The 16549-nt window shown below is 33.0% G+C and overlaps 1 protein-coding gene across 1 annotated transcript in view; it reads right to left on the reverse strand.

Annotated features, from left to right (window-relative positions):
* Window positions 1-539: 539 nt before the first annotated feature.
* The window catches only part of LOC134844730 (uncharacterized), a 59508-nt gene continuing 43498 nt past the window's right edge, over window positions 540-16549 (reverse strand). The window contains exons 6-9 of the mRNA XM_063861543.1: window positions 9274-9376; window positions 8669-8812; window positions 1279-1370; window positions 540-988 (exon numbers count right to left, since the gene is read on the reverse strand). Of these exons, the coding sequence (XP_063717613.1) occupies window positions 735-988; window positions 1279-1370; window positions 8669-8812; window positions 9274-9376 (593 nt within the window). The 3' untranslated portion in view covers window positions 540-734. The remainder of the gene's footprint in view (window positions 989-1278; window positions 1371-8668; window positions 8813-9273; window positions 9377-16549) is intronic.

Consider the following 16549-nt stretch of genomic DNA (forward strand, 5'->3'; position numbering starts at 1 on the left):
AACATATTTGGATGGGAGCTTACACTATCCAAAAAAGTTTTCGTTTTATCCAGGTTTTCTATAAAGAAATTAGAATTGCCGCACCAAACAACCAAAATTTAATGTTAAGCATTGCAAAAGAATGAAAAACTCAATCGCCAAAGCTTACACCAAGAAAAAATTGAAATTAGAAAATTTTCAGAAAACAATAGAAAAATACATTTATTTGGCACGATTTGAATAAATGAAAACCAATTTATTTAGTCATAGTATTGCACATTGAATCACTGGGAAGAAAGGTATTTGTGGATTCATAAATCAGAAATCAGGGGTCAAATGTGAAAGGTGAGCGCCAATGCAGACTATACAAAGGTCACTCAGGGTCACGGCTCTTCTTCTACCTTCCTGAACAGACCCCCCCCCCTACCCTTTCCCCGATTTCGTATAGAGTTAGATATTCGGTAAGAGCCCCTTGGTTTTATGTAAGAAGAACTGAATGGGCGCGCCTTTAGGCAATCACCGCTTGTCAAATTTGATAATCACCCATTAGCGTACACAATTTTTGAGGCAAAAATCACAAAATCACAGGTGGGCATAAAGTAGAAGAATTTGATCATTTTTTAAATGCCAGGTCAACTTAAGACACCTGTCAGAATCTAATAAGAGCAAACTTATCTATATCTGATACTTAGTTTAGAGTATCACCGTATGGCTGTATTAATTCAACTCGATTTGAAAAAATTATCACGCATTGATCACGTGAGAAACAGTTCAGTGTTGATTTTTTCATTCAAAATAGCGAAAACTGAAGGGAGCAGGAGTGTGATTAAGATGTGAACTAATGGATCTGCAGACTGTGATTTGCCCCCCTGAAGAGAGGCGGAGGGGCTCCTGTTGGACACTGAGTTCACTCCACCTCCTCTGTCGCCCCCAATTATGTTTTTGTCCCCTCCCCCTTCAGGTCCGGCTCCCCGTCGGTCCACATTGTGATACCTACATTCATCGCTACCTGAAATAAGAACAATGTCAATTTAAGTCAGCGAAGAGAAAGTTTTGAACGTTGACGTTTCTAAGTTCCGTCGTATGCAATTCTGACAACGATCACATATTTGATTAATATTGTTTGGCTCTAAAGATTTATATTCTTGTTTCAGATTCCAGATGAAAAAAATTAGACGAAGTTAATTGATGTGTAGAGGGTATGTGTGTGTGCGCGTGCGTATGTGTATTTATGTATCTGTATGCGTGTGTGTGTGTGGTCGGAGGTGGGGGTTGAGAGTTCTAGTTCTAATTACTCACAGACGCATAGTCCCTCTGGGGACTTGTAGTAGTTCTGAGGACATCTCACCCAGTCATAGAACTTCTCATAGGGACATGTGTCGTAGTACGGCCTACAGCAACACATTAATTAGAACTAATACATTGCTTTAAGATCAACCGATCATCCGCTGCTTTAGTCCTGACAACGGTATACTTGTGATTTCTGCGTTTCGATTACTGGGGTTCGCCGAGGATCTATGAAAGGCTATCCAGCTTGTCTTATTATAGCCCGGTTCTCAAAGATAGAACAAAGTTCACGAGCTTAAGCCCGACCAGAACTTGAACAATTTAGTTTGCCTGAATACCAAAAAGTTTCAATCTATTGTTAGGTTGACTTCCATTGCCTGGATCTGCTCGGGGTCTATTCTCATGGGCGAATAACCGAAAACAAAAACAGCCGAAAGTCAATTATTAAAATGAATCAGTTGCCGTTCAACTAAAAGGAATTTAATGAAGCAATATTTCGCTATAAATTGTAATTTTATTCCAATTCGCCGGTGGTCAAGAATAATATGAAAATTTTGCACATTTCTGCCGTGTTTATATTCGACAAATTTTAATTTAAAATCCCTGGAAATCTTTCCAAATAAAAAAATACTGAAATCTGAGTGGCTAATTTTTATTTTCGCCCATTCGGTCCTTCTTCTATGGGGAATTGCAACGATATGCACTGGATATTCGGGACTTGGAAATAATAACAGTCGGGAGTTTTTGCAATTTTGTACACGTTCAAAAGTCAACTTTAGAATTTTTCCTTTCCTTTTTATTGGCTGAAACATTTTGAGAAAGACGTGTATCGTATCAGCGTAATTGTTTCAATTTCCGCAACAAAAGTAATGTTTGTGCTTCTTCGGACAAACAGAATATTTTTTTCTTCAGAATTTCTACAAATTTCTACTTTTCAATTAGCCATTTTTGACAGAATTTTTTTGTATCATTCAAAATGTATTGTTGTCTTGAGCTTAGATTAACAAGATATTTCACCTGTGATTATTTTTCATAGAGTAATGGGGTTTTACAGATTGTCATTTTTGTCTAATTTAGAACAATTTTTAATTTTTTTGCTATATTTATTTTTTTCATGTTATTACTAAAAAGGAACGTTTGCAAGAGAAGAAAGTTGTTTTTTCTTGGTCATTATATCTTGTTCTCATCGAATTTTTTTAACGAAATTTTAAATACATCTAATTGCAGCTGAGCTAAAATAGCAGGACTTATATGAGAGATACAAAAGTCTTATCAAAAAAGGATATCTCCAACAGTTGGTGAAAAATTCTTGGAACTACTTGAATTTGGAGATCAATTAAATTTTATGAAAGCATTTTTTAAAAATTTTGTAACAATTATACAATTACTTTTTCTTAATGTTTTGGGATAAATAGTTTGGTATTTTGCATTTTCTGCTTTTTTAAAATTTGCGATTAGCAGTTTCTCCTGTGCGTTGCATAATTCACTTATTTAATTTAATCTGGGTTTTATCCGGGTTTTCCTTTTGAGGAGATAGCGACAGAAAGTTAGTGACGTGTGGTTTTTAGCTTTAAACAAATTTTGACTTCTTAAACCGCCACTTTTGACGGGAGTTTTTTGTACAATTGAAAAAACCATCAACGTCCTGCGCGCATAACAAAAAAATTGCTACTTGCAACAACTTTAAAAAAATTATTAAGGCTGTTAAGTTGGCAGTTTAGCTAATTTGGGATAATGGAATTGCGCAAAAATGCTAAATATCAATAAGAGCTTGGTTTAGGGGACGGTGTATTCCAATTTAACACACGAGCTCTCACGCACAAGAACATAGTCTTGAATAATTCGACTGCCTTCTATTCTCACTCTCACGCTTTTTGTTGAAAAAAATCTAATAAAATGTTCGAGACTAATTTTTTTTATTTTTAAAACAGTTAGAATTAATATTTTTTTACTCTATCTCTTCACAAGCTACGCTAAGTGCCAACTGATAGTTTTGCGTAAGGTACCGCATTAATCAGTGCATATAATTTTTCTCAGATTAATTTGGAAGAATTTGTTGTTCCGACTTTCGATACGAAAGTAACGGAATAATTGTGCTCGGGGTGGGTTTTTCTTTCTTCAGACAAATTTCGGCTTTTTAACTAGCCATTTCAAGTATCAGCGTAAATGTTTCAATTTCCGCAACAAAAGTAATCTTTGTGCTTCTTCGGACAAACAGAATATTTTTTTCTTCAGAATTTCTACAAATTTCTACTTTTCAATTAGCCATTTTTGACAGATTTTTTTTGTATCATTCAAAATGTATTGTTGTCTTGAGCTTAGATTAACAAGATATTTCACCTGTGATTATTTTTCATAGAGTAATGGGGGTTTACAGATTGTCATTTTTGTCTAATTTAGAACAATTTTTACTTTTTTTGCTATATTTATTTTTTTCATGTTATTACTAAAAAAGGAACGTTTGCAAGAGAAGAGAGTTGTTTTTTCTTGGTCATTATATCTTGTTCTCATCGAATTTTTTTAACGAATTTTTAGATACATCTAATTGCAGCTGAGCTAAAATAGCAGGACTTATATGAGAGATACAAAAGTCTTATCAAAAAAGGATATCTCCAACAGTTGGTGAAAAATTCTTGGAACTACTTGAATTTGGAGATCAATTAAATTTTATGAAAGCATTTTTTAAAAATTTTGTAACAATTATACAATTACTTTTTCTTAATGTTTTGGGATAAATAGTTTGGTATTTTGCATTTTCTGCTTTTTTAAAATTTGCGATTAGCAGTTTCTCCTTTGCGTTGCATAATTCACTTATTTAATTTAATCTGGGTTTTATCCGGGTTTTCCTTTTGAGGAGATAGCGACAGAAAGTTAGTGATGTGTGGTTTTTAGCTTTAAACAAATTTTGACTTCTTAAACCGCCACTTTTGACGGGAATTTTTTGTACAATTGAAAAAACGATCAACGTCCTGCGCGCATAACAAAAAAATTGCTACTTGCAACAACTTTAAAAAAATTATTAAGGCTTTTAAGTTGGCAGTTTAGCTAATTTGGGATAATGGAATTGCGCAAAAATGCTAAATATCAATAAGAGCTTGGTTTAGGGGACGGTGTATTCCAATTTAACACACGAGCTCTCAGGCACAAGAACATAGTCTTGAATAATTCGACTGCCTTCTATTCTCACTCTCACGCTTTTTGTTGAAAAAAAATCTAATAAAATGTTCGAGACTAATTTTTTTTATTTTTAAAACAGTTAGAATTAATATTTTTTTACTCTATCTCTTCACAAGCTACGCTAAGTGCCAACTGATAGTTTTGCGTAAGGTACCGCATTAATCAGTGCATATAATTTTTCTCAGATTAATTTGGAAGAATTTGTTGTTCCGACTTTCGATACGAAAGTAACGGAATATTTGTGCTCGGGGTGGGTTTTTCTTTCTTTAGACAAATTTCGGCTTTTTAACTAGCCATTTCAAGTATCAGCGTAATTGTTTCAATTTCCGCAACAAAAGTAATCTTTGTGCTTCTTCGGACAAACAGAATATTTTTTTCTTCAGAATTTCTACAAATTTCTACTTTTCAATTAGCCATTTTTGACAGATTTTTTTTGTATCATTCAAAATGTATTGTTGTCTTGAGCTTAGATTAACAAGATATTTCACCTGTGATTATTTTTCATAGAGTAATGGGGGTTTACATATTGTCATTTTTGTCTAATTTAGAACAATTTTTTAATTTTTTTGCTATATTTATTTTTTTCATGTTATTACTAAAAAGGAACGTTTGCAAGAGAAGAAAGTTGTTTTTTCTTGGTCTTTATATCTTGTTCTCATCGAATTTTTTTAACGAAATTTTAAATACATCTAATTGCAGCTGAGCTAAAATAGCAGGACTTATATGAGAGATACAAAAGTCTTATCAAAAAAGGATATCTCCAACAGTTGGTGAAAAATTCTTGGAACTACTTGAATTTGGAGATCAATTAAATTTTATGAAAGCTTTTTTTAAAAATTTTGTAACAATTATACAATTACTTTTTCTTAATGTTTTGGGATAAATAGTTTGGTATTTTGCATTTTCTGCTTTTTTAAAATTTGCGATTAGCAGTTTCTCCTGTGCGTTGCATAATTCACTTATTTAATTTAATCTGGGTTTTATCCGGGTTTTCCTTTTGAGGAGATAGCGACAGAAAGTTAGTGATGTGTGGTTTTTAGCTTTAAACAAATTTTGACTTCTTAAACCGCCACTTTTGACGGGAGTTTTTTGTACAATTGAAAAAACCATCAACGTCCTGCGCGCATAACAAAAAAATTGCTACTTGCAACAACTTTAAAAAAATTATTAAGGCTGTTAAGTTGGCAGTTTAGCTAATTTGGGATAATGGAATTGCGCAAAAATGCTAAATATCAATAAGAGCTTGGTTTAGGGGACGGTGTATTCCAATTTAACACACGAGCTCTCAGGCACAAGAACATAGTCTTGAATAATTCGACTGCCTTCTATTCTCACTCTCACGCTTTTTGTTGAAAAAAATCTAATAAAATGTTCGAGAATAATTTTTTTTATTTTTAAAACAGTTAGAATTAATATTTCTTTACTCTATTTCTTCACAAGCTACGCTAAGTGCCAACTGATAGTTTTGCGTAAGGTACCGCATTAATCAGTGCATATAATTTTTCTCAGATTAGTTTGGAAGAATTTATTGTTCCGACTTTCGATACGAAAGTAACGGAATATTTGTGCTCGGGGTGGGTTTTTTTTTTCTTCAGACAAATTTCGACTTTTTAACTAGCCATTTTTGACGGAATTTTTTTTATATCATTCGAAAAGTATTGTTGTTCTGAGCTTAAATTTGAAAAGATATTTCACCTGTGATCATTTTTCGTAAAATTACGGGGGTTTAAAGATTGGCATTTTGGCCAATCTGGGACAATTAACGCGCGATACATTTCGCGCTATTAACGCGTAAGCGGAGAGTTAATCCGTCTTAGAAATCGTTCCAAATTGGTTAAAAGAAGCTTATTTGCCATAGTTGGTTTGTTACAAGGAGCAAAATCTATCCTTTTGTACTTAATATGTCGTGTAGGGGGATGATTTTCATTAAAAAATTTCAAATTTTAGAAAGAAAATGTTCATTTTATTTCATTTCAATAAATTTTTTAAGTTATTACTGCTCCATAAACCTCCTTAAAAGGCAGTCGGAACATTCAGGGCTTCGCCTTGATCCAAAGAGTCTTGCTTTACCATTTACGTTTAAGCGATTAAAATATATTGCGCGTTATTGTTCCGGCTTTCGATACGAAAGTAACGGAATATTTGTGCTCGGGGTGGGTTTTTTTTTCTTCAGACAATCTTCGACTTTTTAACTAGCCATTTTTGACGGAATTTTTTTATATCATTCGAAAGGTATTGTTGTCCTGAGCTTAAATTTGAAAAAAAATTTCACCTGTGATCATTTTTCGTAAATTTACGGGGGTTTAAAGATTGCCATTTTGGCAAATTTGAGAGAATTAACGCGCGATATATTTCGCGCTAGTAACGCGTAAGCGGAGAGTTAATCCGTCTTAGCAATCGTTCCAAATTGGTTAAAAGAATTGGTTATTTGGCTTAATTGGTTATTTGGCATAATTGGTTTGTTACAAGGAGCGAAATCTATCCTTTTGTACTTAATATGTCGTGTAGGGGGATGATTTTCTTTAAAAAAATTCAAATTTTAGAAAAAAAAATTTCATTTTGTTTTATTTCATTTAATTTCTTAAATGTTATTACTGCTCCATAAACATTAAAAGGCGGTCGGAACATTCAGGGTTTCGCCCCGATACGAGCAGTCATGTTTATCTTAGCTCGAATTATAATCGTCAAAGTGGTCTTAAATAAAAACCGTTTTCAATGTGTAAAATTCACATCAAATAAATTTTGAATATTTAGCTACAGGCAACAATATCCTTCAGTTGCTATAAAAATAGTCAAAATTGACTGAATAAAAACAATCACCCCAATCAAATGCTGTGCGTCTATTGAATCAATATTCAAATCAATTAGAGTCTAATTGATTTGAATATTGCTTCAATAGACGCACAGTGTGTACTTGACATAGCGTGTAGGTTGAAAATCTCTTAAATAATTTTTTAAAATATTTTAATGTCATCTTTGTTGATCAAAAACTAAATCATAAGAATTAATAGGCTGTCGGAACATTCAAGACGTAGCCTTGATACGAACAGTTTTGTTCATGCACCATTGCAGGAGAATCAATGCTGTTTTCTGAGCTTTTTTATGTTTTTTTTCTAATGACGGATTCAACAATCAATTGAAGCTATACACTGGTGTTGCAAATGAAATTGTTAGTTCGTTAACTTTGCTGAAACATTTCCGCAGTTCCGTAATGGCATATACAATAACCTCGATAAGCCGGTTTGCCCTCTTTCCAATATCATTTTTCAAAGCGCGAAACGATTTTTGTATTCATATATGCTTGCAAATTTTTGTTTATTTATGTATGCATGAAAACTTGTATGCATGCGAAAATAAAATATTTTTTGCAAAGTTTTTCAATTTTCCTGGAAGTTTTTTTGAAAAGCGATTATTTTTATTGCTTTTTTGCATTGCGTATGTTTCATTTTGGGCAATCAAATATTGATAAAAAATACCAACAAAGAAGTTAAGCCAAAATTTAGACGTTTGGTTTTTTCGATAAGTATGTTTCTTTTTAAACAACTTATCATAGTTTAGGCTGATCATGCATATAATGAGCAGTATAATGTGCTATATTTTGTTTTGATGTATTCAGTGACGCAGGGGTTTAAAAAACAATGTTTTTTTTACTGTCTTTGGATACCAACACGACCCAATAAGTTTGGCAATAAAAATAAGTTAAGCTAAACATGTTTTTTCATGAAAATATTGGAATCATAAAATTTTGATATACGACATATACGAGTTTACAGAATGAGATCAACCCGATCTGTGTGCGTAAACTTCTAGTAAGTTTCCCGATTTGTGTGCGTTCACCATGGCGACGACTTTGTGTAATGATGCGCTCTCACTTGCCCTCTAGCTTCATAAGTCTACCCTGTTCTGGCCTAATTCGGCTGCAATAACCAAAAACAATAGCATGTAATTCTTAAACAGGGGCACAACAGCGGTTCGCCGTGATGAGCTGTACAGCTCTTTCCCCCGTGGATAAATTATCTTAATCTTAATAGTAGTACCAAGTGAAAATTCTAGACGCAAAAACGGCCTTGGAGGCGCAAAAAAAAGCTTGGCGCTGAAATGTACATAATGGGGTGATAATTTTATCATTAGACAATTGGGCTAAATTTGGGATACCTTTAGACAACAGACCTGTTAAAGCCCACTGATAGCTCCTGGGCACTTAATATTAGCAGAAGCCACCCACCCTGGATATAGGTTGCAGAGTATGATGTGGTCATTGACTGCTCCCCTGCACTTGGTCTGGGCACAGCCCACCAACTCACTCTCCGCCCATAGCACAGTGATCAGCTGACTCCATTCTTGGGTGCAGAACTCACCTCGCTCACACCTAAACAGATACCACAGTCATCCTAGGCTAGTAAAATTCATTGGAGACGGATCTAGAACTTTTCGAAGGAGGGGGTAATTGTCAAAAAATTTCGATCATGTTGACAACTTTTTACTTATTATCAGGTTGATCAAACTGAGTTTCCGAGCATCCCAAAAACCTATGCAGACAATTCAGATTGTATAAATGCAAATTGGTCCGAATTTACAACAGTCGGTTATGTAAGCACATATAATGTAAAACGAGTTTGAAATGATTTCTTATAAGTGACTGAAAAACGGAAACCTAGTTGAAAAAATTTAACTTAAAGAAAAACATATAGGCTCAGTAGTGACTTTATATAATTGACATAATTTTTCAAAAGCCGTCCTTATCAAAAATGCCCATGCTCGCCAAGTCTTCGGCTTGTCCATATACTTCCAACATCTGATGATAGAAGCATTAAATGGAAAACCACTTACCCGCACTGCGAGAAATCGAAGGGGATGAGATCGTTCTGGTAAGAGAAGATGTACTCCACAAATTTGCCCAAATAGGTCTCTTGAGAGTCGACGTGGGTATTGTCTATACAAAAAGTGGATCTTCTTAACAAACTCTTGCTTTTAAGAAAGGAAGGAGGATTCTTAAAAACTCACAAACTTAAGTTTTGGTGGAAAATAAAAATTCGCAACAACTAGAAAGCAACATATGTTACAGACAGGGGTGGATTTTTTTTGGGGAAGGGCGGGGGGTAAGGGCGGACATCCTCTTCCCTCAGGGGTTCGTCCCCCTTCTTATACAATCCATTTTTAGGATTTAAGGACCAAAAAAAACAATGGTTTATTGGTAAAAATAAAAACAAGCGCTCGAAAAGAAACATGGTTTTTTCGTCAAAAATTTCCAAAAAGTGCCCAAAAACGGCGTTTTGACCTGTTTTTTTTTCAAAAAATTGCCTGCGGGGCAAAAATGTTTATCGAAATACGGTCTTCTAGTGTTCTGGGGCCGCTCAGAAACTCAGTTTGCTTGACATTATAATAAGAAATAATTGACAAAACAATCAAACTTATTTGTAAATACGCCCCCCTCGAGAAAATCCTAGATCCACTTTTGGTTACAGATAGTTTTATGAAGGTAATAACTGCCTTGTGTGGATAAAAATATGAAAATAAATAGTTTTTCGACTAAGTTTTTTCAACAGATGCTTGATGCCGGGGGAGGGGGGAGTTGTTAAAAAAGTTGTTAGATGTTATTAAAAAAGTTGTTAGGAGTTGTTAAAAAGTTGTTAGAAAACGCGCCTTTTTTGGTCAAATATTTTTCTGGCTTGTTTTTTGTATTCATTGTCTTCGCCTTTCTATGGTGAATATATCCTCATTTTTTTTTGTTTTAATTAAAAAATTTGCCGGTAGTGCACAAATGTCTTCTCTTTAGACTAGGGTTTTTGCTTAGACACTTCTGAAAATCAATTTGGTCAAATTTATTTTGTAAAATTCTGCACCCTACCCCCTTTAGAAAATCTTAAATCCGCCTCTGACTACTTTAAATTATTATCTGATCAGCTGATTTGGTTTGTATGGATCCATGAAAATAACTGAAGACCGAGTTAGAAAAATAGTTTTTCTGAAAATTGTTGGGACCTTAATAATCAACCAACATATTACGATAATGAAGATCGCACCAAAAACACAAAAATACAAAGAAAAGTGTCAAAAAAATTTGCGATTAGCAGTTTCTCCTGTGCGTTGCATAATTCACTTATTTAATTTAATCTGGGTTTTATCCGGGTTTTCCTTTTGAGGAGATAGCGACAGAAAGTTAGTGACGTGTGGTTTTTAGCTTTAAACAAATTTTGACTTCTTAAACCGCCACTTTTGACGGGAGTTCTTTGTACAATTGAAAAAACCATCAACGTCCTGCGCGCATAACAAAAAAATTGCTACTTGCAACAACTTTAAAAAAATTATTAAGGCTGTTAAGTTGGCAGTTTAGCTAATTTGGGATAATGGAATTGCGCAAAAATGCTAAATATCAATAAGAGCTTGGTTTAGGGGACGGTGTATTCCAATTTAACACACGAGCTCTCAGGCACAAGAACATAGTCTTGAATAATTCGACTGCCTTCTATTCTCACTCTCACGCTTTTTGTTGAAAAAAATCTAATAAAATGTTCGAGACTAATTTTTTTTATTTTTAAAACAGTTAGAATTAATATTTTTTTACTCTATCTCTTCACAAGCTACGCTAAGTGCCAACTGATAGTTTTGCGTAAGGTACCGCATTAATCAGTGCATATAATTTTTCTCAGATTAATTTGGAAGAATTTGTTGTTCCGACTTTCGATACGAAAGTAACGGAATATTTGTGCTCGGGGTGGGTTTTTCTTTCTTCAGACAAATTTCGGCTTTTTAACTAGCCATTTCAAGTATCAGCGTAAATGTTTCAATTTCCGCAACAAAAGTAATCTTTGTGCTTCTTCGGACAAACAGAATATTTTTTTCTTCAGAATTTCTACAAATTTCTACTTTTCAATTAGCCATTTTTGACAGATTTTTTTTGTATCATTCAAAATGTATTGTTGTCTTGAGCTTAGATTAACAAGATATTTCACCTGTGATTATTTTTCATAGAGCAATGGGGGTTTACATATTGTCATTTTTGTCTAATTTAGAACAATTTTTTAATTTTTTTGCTATATTTATTTTTTTCATGTTATTACTAAAAAGGAACGTTTGCAAGAGAAGAAAGTTGTTTTTTCTTGGTCTTTATATCTTGTTCTCATCGAATTTTTTTAACGAAATTTTAAATACATCTAATTGCAGCTGAGCTAAAATAGCAGGACTTATATGAGAGATACAAAAGTCTTATCAAAAAAGGATATCTCCAACAGTTGGTGAAAAATTCTTGGAACTACTTGAATTTGGAGATCAATTAAATTTTATGAAAGCATTTTTTAAAAACTTTGTAACAATTATACAATTACTTTTTCTTAATGTTTTGGGATAAATAGTTTGGTATTTTGCATTTTCTGCTTTTTTAAAATTTGCGATTAGCAGTTTCTCCTTTGCGTTGCATAATTCACTTATTTAATTTAATCTGGGTTTTATCCGGGTTTTCCTTTTGAGGAGATAGCGACAGAAAGTTAGTGACGTGTGGTTTTTAGCTTTAAACAAATTTTGACTTCTTAAACCGCCACTTTTGACGGGAGTTTTTTGTACAATTGAAAAAACCATCAACGTCCTGCGCGCATAACAAAAAAATTGCTACTTGCAACAACTTTAAAAAAATTATTAAGGCTGTTAAGTTGGCAGTTTAGCTAATTTGGGATAATGGAATTGCGCAAAAATGCTAAATATCAATAAGAGCTTGGTTTAGGGGACGGTGTATTCCAATTTAACACACGAGCTCTCAGGCACAAGAACATAGTCTTGAATAATTCGACTGCCTTCTATTCTCACTCTCACGCTTTTTGTTGAAAAAAATCTAATAAAATGTTCGAGACTAATTTTTTTTATTTTTAAAACAGTTAGAATTAATATTTTTTTACTCTATCTCTTCACAAGCTACGCTAAGTGCCAACTGATAGTTTTGCGTAAGGTACCGCATTAATCAGTGCATATAATTTTTCTCAGATTAATTTGGAAGAATTTGTTGTTCCGACTTTCGATACGAAAGTAACGGAATATTTGTGCTCGGGGTGGGTTTTTCTTTCTTCAGACAAATTTCGGCTTTTTAACTAGCCATTTCAAGTATCAGCGTAAATGTTTCAATTTCCGCAACAAAAGTAATCTTTGTGCTTCTTCGGACAAACAGAATATTTTTTTCTTCAGAATTTCTACAAATTTCTACTTTTCAATTAGCCATTTTTGACAGATTTTTTTTGTATCATTCAAAATGTATTGTTGTCTTGAGCTTAGATTAACAAGATATTTCACCTGTGATTATTTTTCATAGAGTAATGGGGGTTTACAGATTGTCATTTTTGTCTAATTTAGAACAATTTTTACTTTTTTTGCTATATTTATTTTTTTCATGTTATTACTAAAAAAGGAACGTTTGCAAGAGAAGAGAGTTGTTTTTTCTTGGTCATTATATCTTGTTCTCATCGAATTTTTTTAACGAATTTTTAGATACATCTAATTGCAGCTGAGCTAAAATAGCAGGACTTATATGAGAGATACAAAAGTCTTATCAAAAAAGGATATCTCCAACAGTTGGTGAAAAATTCTTGGAACTACTTGAATTTGGAGATCAATTAAATTTTATGAAAGCATTTTTTAAAAATTTTGTAACAATTATACAATTACTTTTTCTTAATGTTTTGGGATAAATAGTTTGGTATTTTGCATTTTCTGCTTTTTTAAAATTTGCGATTAGCAGTTTCTCCTTTGCGTTGCATAATTCACTTATTTAATTTAATCTGGGTTTTATCCGGGTTTTCCTTTTGAGGAGATAGCGACAGAAAGTTAGTGATGTGTGGTTTTTAGCTTTAAACAAATTTTGACTTCTTAAACCGCCACTTTTGACGGGAATTTTTTGTACAATTGAAAAAACGATCAACGTCCTGCGCGCATAACAAAAAAATTGCTACTTGCAACAACTTTAAAAAAATTATTAAGGCTGTTAAGTTGGCAGTTTAGCTAATTTGGGATAATGGAATTGCGCAAAAATGCTAAATATCAATAAGAGCTTGGTTTAGGGGACGGTGTATTCCAATTTAACACACGAGCTCTCAGGCACAAGAACATAGTCTTGAATAATTCGACTGCCTTCTATTCTCACTCTCACGCTTTTTGTTGAAAAAAAATCTAATAAAATGTTCGAGACTAATTTTTTTTATTTTTAAAACAGTTAGAATTAATATTTTTTTACTCTATCTCTTCACAAGCTACGCTAAGTGCCAACTGATAGTTTTGCGTAAGGTACCGCATTAATCAGTGCATATAATTTTTCTCAGATTAATTTGGAAGAATTTGTTGTTCCGACTTTCGATACGAAAGTAACGGAATATTTGTGCTCGGGGTGGGTTTTTCTTTCTTTAGACAAATTTCGGCTTTTTAACTAGCCATTTCAAGTATCAGCGTAATTGTTTCAATTTCCGCAACAAAAGTAATCTTTGTGCTTCTTCGGACAAACAGAATATTTTTTTCTTCAGAATTTCTACAAATTTCTACTTTTCAATTAGCCATTTTTGACAGATTTTTTTTGTATCATTCAAAATGTATTGTTGTCTTGAGCTTAGATTAACAAGATATTTCACCTGTGATTATTTTTCATAGAGTAATGGGGGTTTACATATTGTCATTTTTGTCTAATTTAGAACAATTTTTTAATTTTTTTGCTATATTTATTTTTTTCATGTTATTACTAAAAAGGAACGTTTGCAAGAGAAGAAAGTTGTTTTTTCTTGGTCTTCATATCTTGTTCTCATCGAATTTTTTTAACGAAATTTTAAATACATCTAATTGCAGCTGAGCTAAAATAGCAGGACTTATATGAGAGATACAAAAGTCTTATCAAAAAAGGATATCTCCAACAGTTGGTGAAAAATTCTTGGAACTACTTGAATTTGGAGATCAATTAAATTTTATGAAAGCTTTTTTTAAAAATTTTGTAACAATTATACAATTACTTTTTCTTAATGTTTTGGGATAAATAGTTTGGTATTTTGCATTTTCTGCTTTTTTAAAATTTGCGATTAGCAGTTTCTCCTGTGCGTTGCATAATTCACTTATTTAATTTAATCTGGGTTTTATCCGGGTTTTCCTTTTGAGGAGATAGCGACAGAAAGTTAGTGATGTGTGGTTTTTAGCTTTAAACAAATTTTGACTTCTTAAACCGCCACTTTTGACGGGAGTTTTTTGTACAATTGAAAAAACCATCAACGTCCTGCGCGCATAACAAAAAAATTGCTACTTGCAACAACTTTAAAAAAATTATTAAGGCTGTTAAGTTGGCAGTTTAGCTAATTTGGGATAATGGAATTGCGCAAAAATGCTAAATATCAATAAGAGCTTGGTTTAGGGGACGGTGTATTCCAATTTAACACACGAGCTCTCAGGCACAAGAACATAGTCTTGAATAATTCGACTGCCTTCTATTCTCACTCTCACGCTTTTTGTTGAAAAAAATCTAATAAAATGTTCGAGAATAATTTTTTTTATTTTTAAAACAGTTAGAATTAATATTTCTTTACTCTATTTCTTCACAAGCTACGCTAAGTGCCAACTGATAGTTTTGCGTAAGGTACCGCATTAATCAGTGCATATAATTTTTCTCAGATTAGTTTGGAAGAATTTATTGTTCCGACTTTCGATACGAAAGTAACGGAATATTTGTGCTCGGGGTGGGTTTTTTTTTTCTTCAGACAAATTTCGACTTTTTAACTAGCCATTTTTGACGGAATTTTTTTTATATCATTCGAAAAGTATTGTTGTTCTGAGCTTAAATTTGAAAAGATATTTCACCTGTGATCATTTTTCGTAAAATTACGGGGGTTTAAAGATTGGCATTTTGGCCAATCTGGGACAATTAACGCGCGATACATTTCGCGCTATTAACGCGTAAGCGGAGAGTTAATCCGTCTTAGAAATCGTTCCAAATTGGTTAAAAGAAGCTTATTTGCCATAATTGGTTTGTTACAAGGAGCAAAATCTATCCTTTTGTACTTAATATGTCGTGTAGGGGGATGATTTTCATTTAAAAATTTCAAATTTTAGAAAGAAAATGTTCATTTTATTTCAGTTCAATAAATTTTTTAAGTTATTACTGCTCCATAAACCTCCTTAAAAGGCAGTCGGAACATTCAGGGCTTCGCCTTGATCCAAAGAGTCTTGCTTTACCATTTACGTTTAAGCGATTAAAATATATTGCGCGTTATTGTTCCGGCTTTCGATACGAAAGTAACGGAATATTTGTGCTCGGGGTGGGTTTTTTTTTCTTCAGACAATCTTCGACTTTTTAACTAGCCATTTTTGACGGAATTTTTTTATATCATTCGAAAGGTATTGTTGTCCTGAGCTTAAATTTGAAACAAAATTTCACCTGTGATCATTTTTCGTAAATTTACGGGGGTTTAAAGATTGCCATTTTGGCAAATTTGAGAGAATTAACGCGCGATATATTTCGCGCTAGTAACGCGTAAGCGGAGAGTTAATCCGTCTTAGCAATCGTTCCAAATTGGTTAAAAGAATTGGTTATTTGGCTTAATTGGTTATTTGGCATAATTGGTTTGTTACAAGGAGCGAAATCTATCCTTTTGTACTTAATATGTCGTGTAGGGGGATGATTTTCTTTAAAAAAATTCAAATTTTAGAAAAAAAAATTTCATTTTGTTTTATTTCATTTAATTTCTTAAATGTTATTACTGCTCCATAAACATTAAAAGGCGGTCGGAACATTCAGGGTTTCGCCCCGATACGAGCAGTCATGTTTATCTTAGCTCGAATTATAATCGTCAAAGTGGTCTTAAATAAAAACCGTTTTCAATGTGTAAAATTCACATCAAATAAATTTTGAATATTTAGCTACAGGCAACAATATCCTTCAGTTGCTATAAAAATAGTCAAAATTGACTGAATAAAAACAATCACCCCAATCAAATGCTGTGCGTCTATTGAATCAATATTCAAATCAATTAGAGTCTAATTGATTTGAATATTGCTTCAATAGACGCACAGTGTGTACTTGACATAGCGTGTAGGTTGAAAATCTCTTAAATAATTTTTTAAAATATTTTAATGTCATCTTTGTTGATCAAAAACT

Source organism: Symsagittifera roscoffensis, chromosome 4 (genome assembly GCF_963678635.1).
Source record: "Symsagittifera roscoffensis chromosome 4, txSymRosc1.1, whole genome shotgun sequence".
Classification (NCBI taxonomy): domain Eukaryota; kingdom Metazoa; phylum Xenacoelomorpha; order Acoela; family Convolutidae; genus Symsagittifera; species Symsagittifera roscoffensis.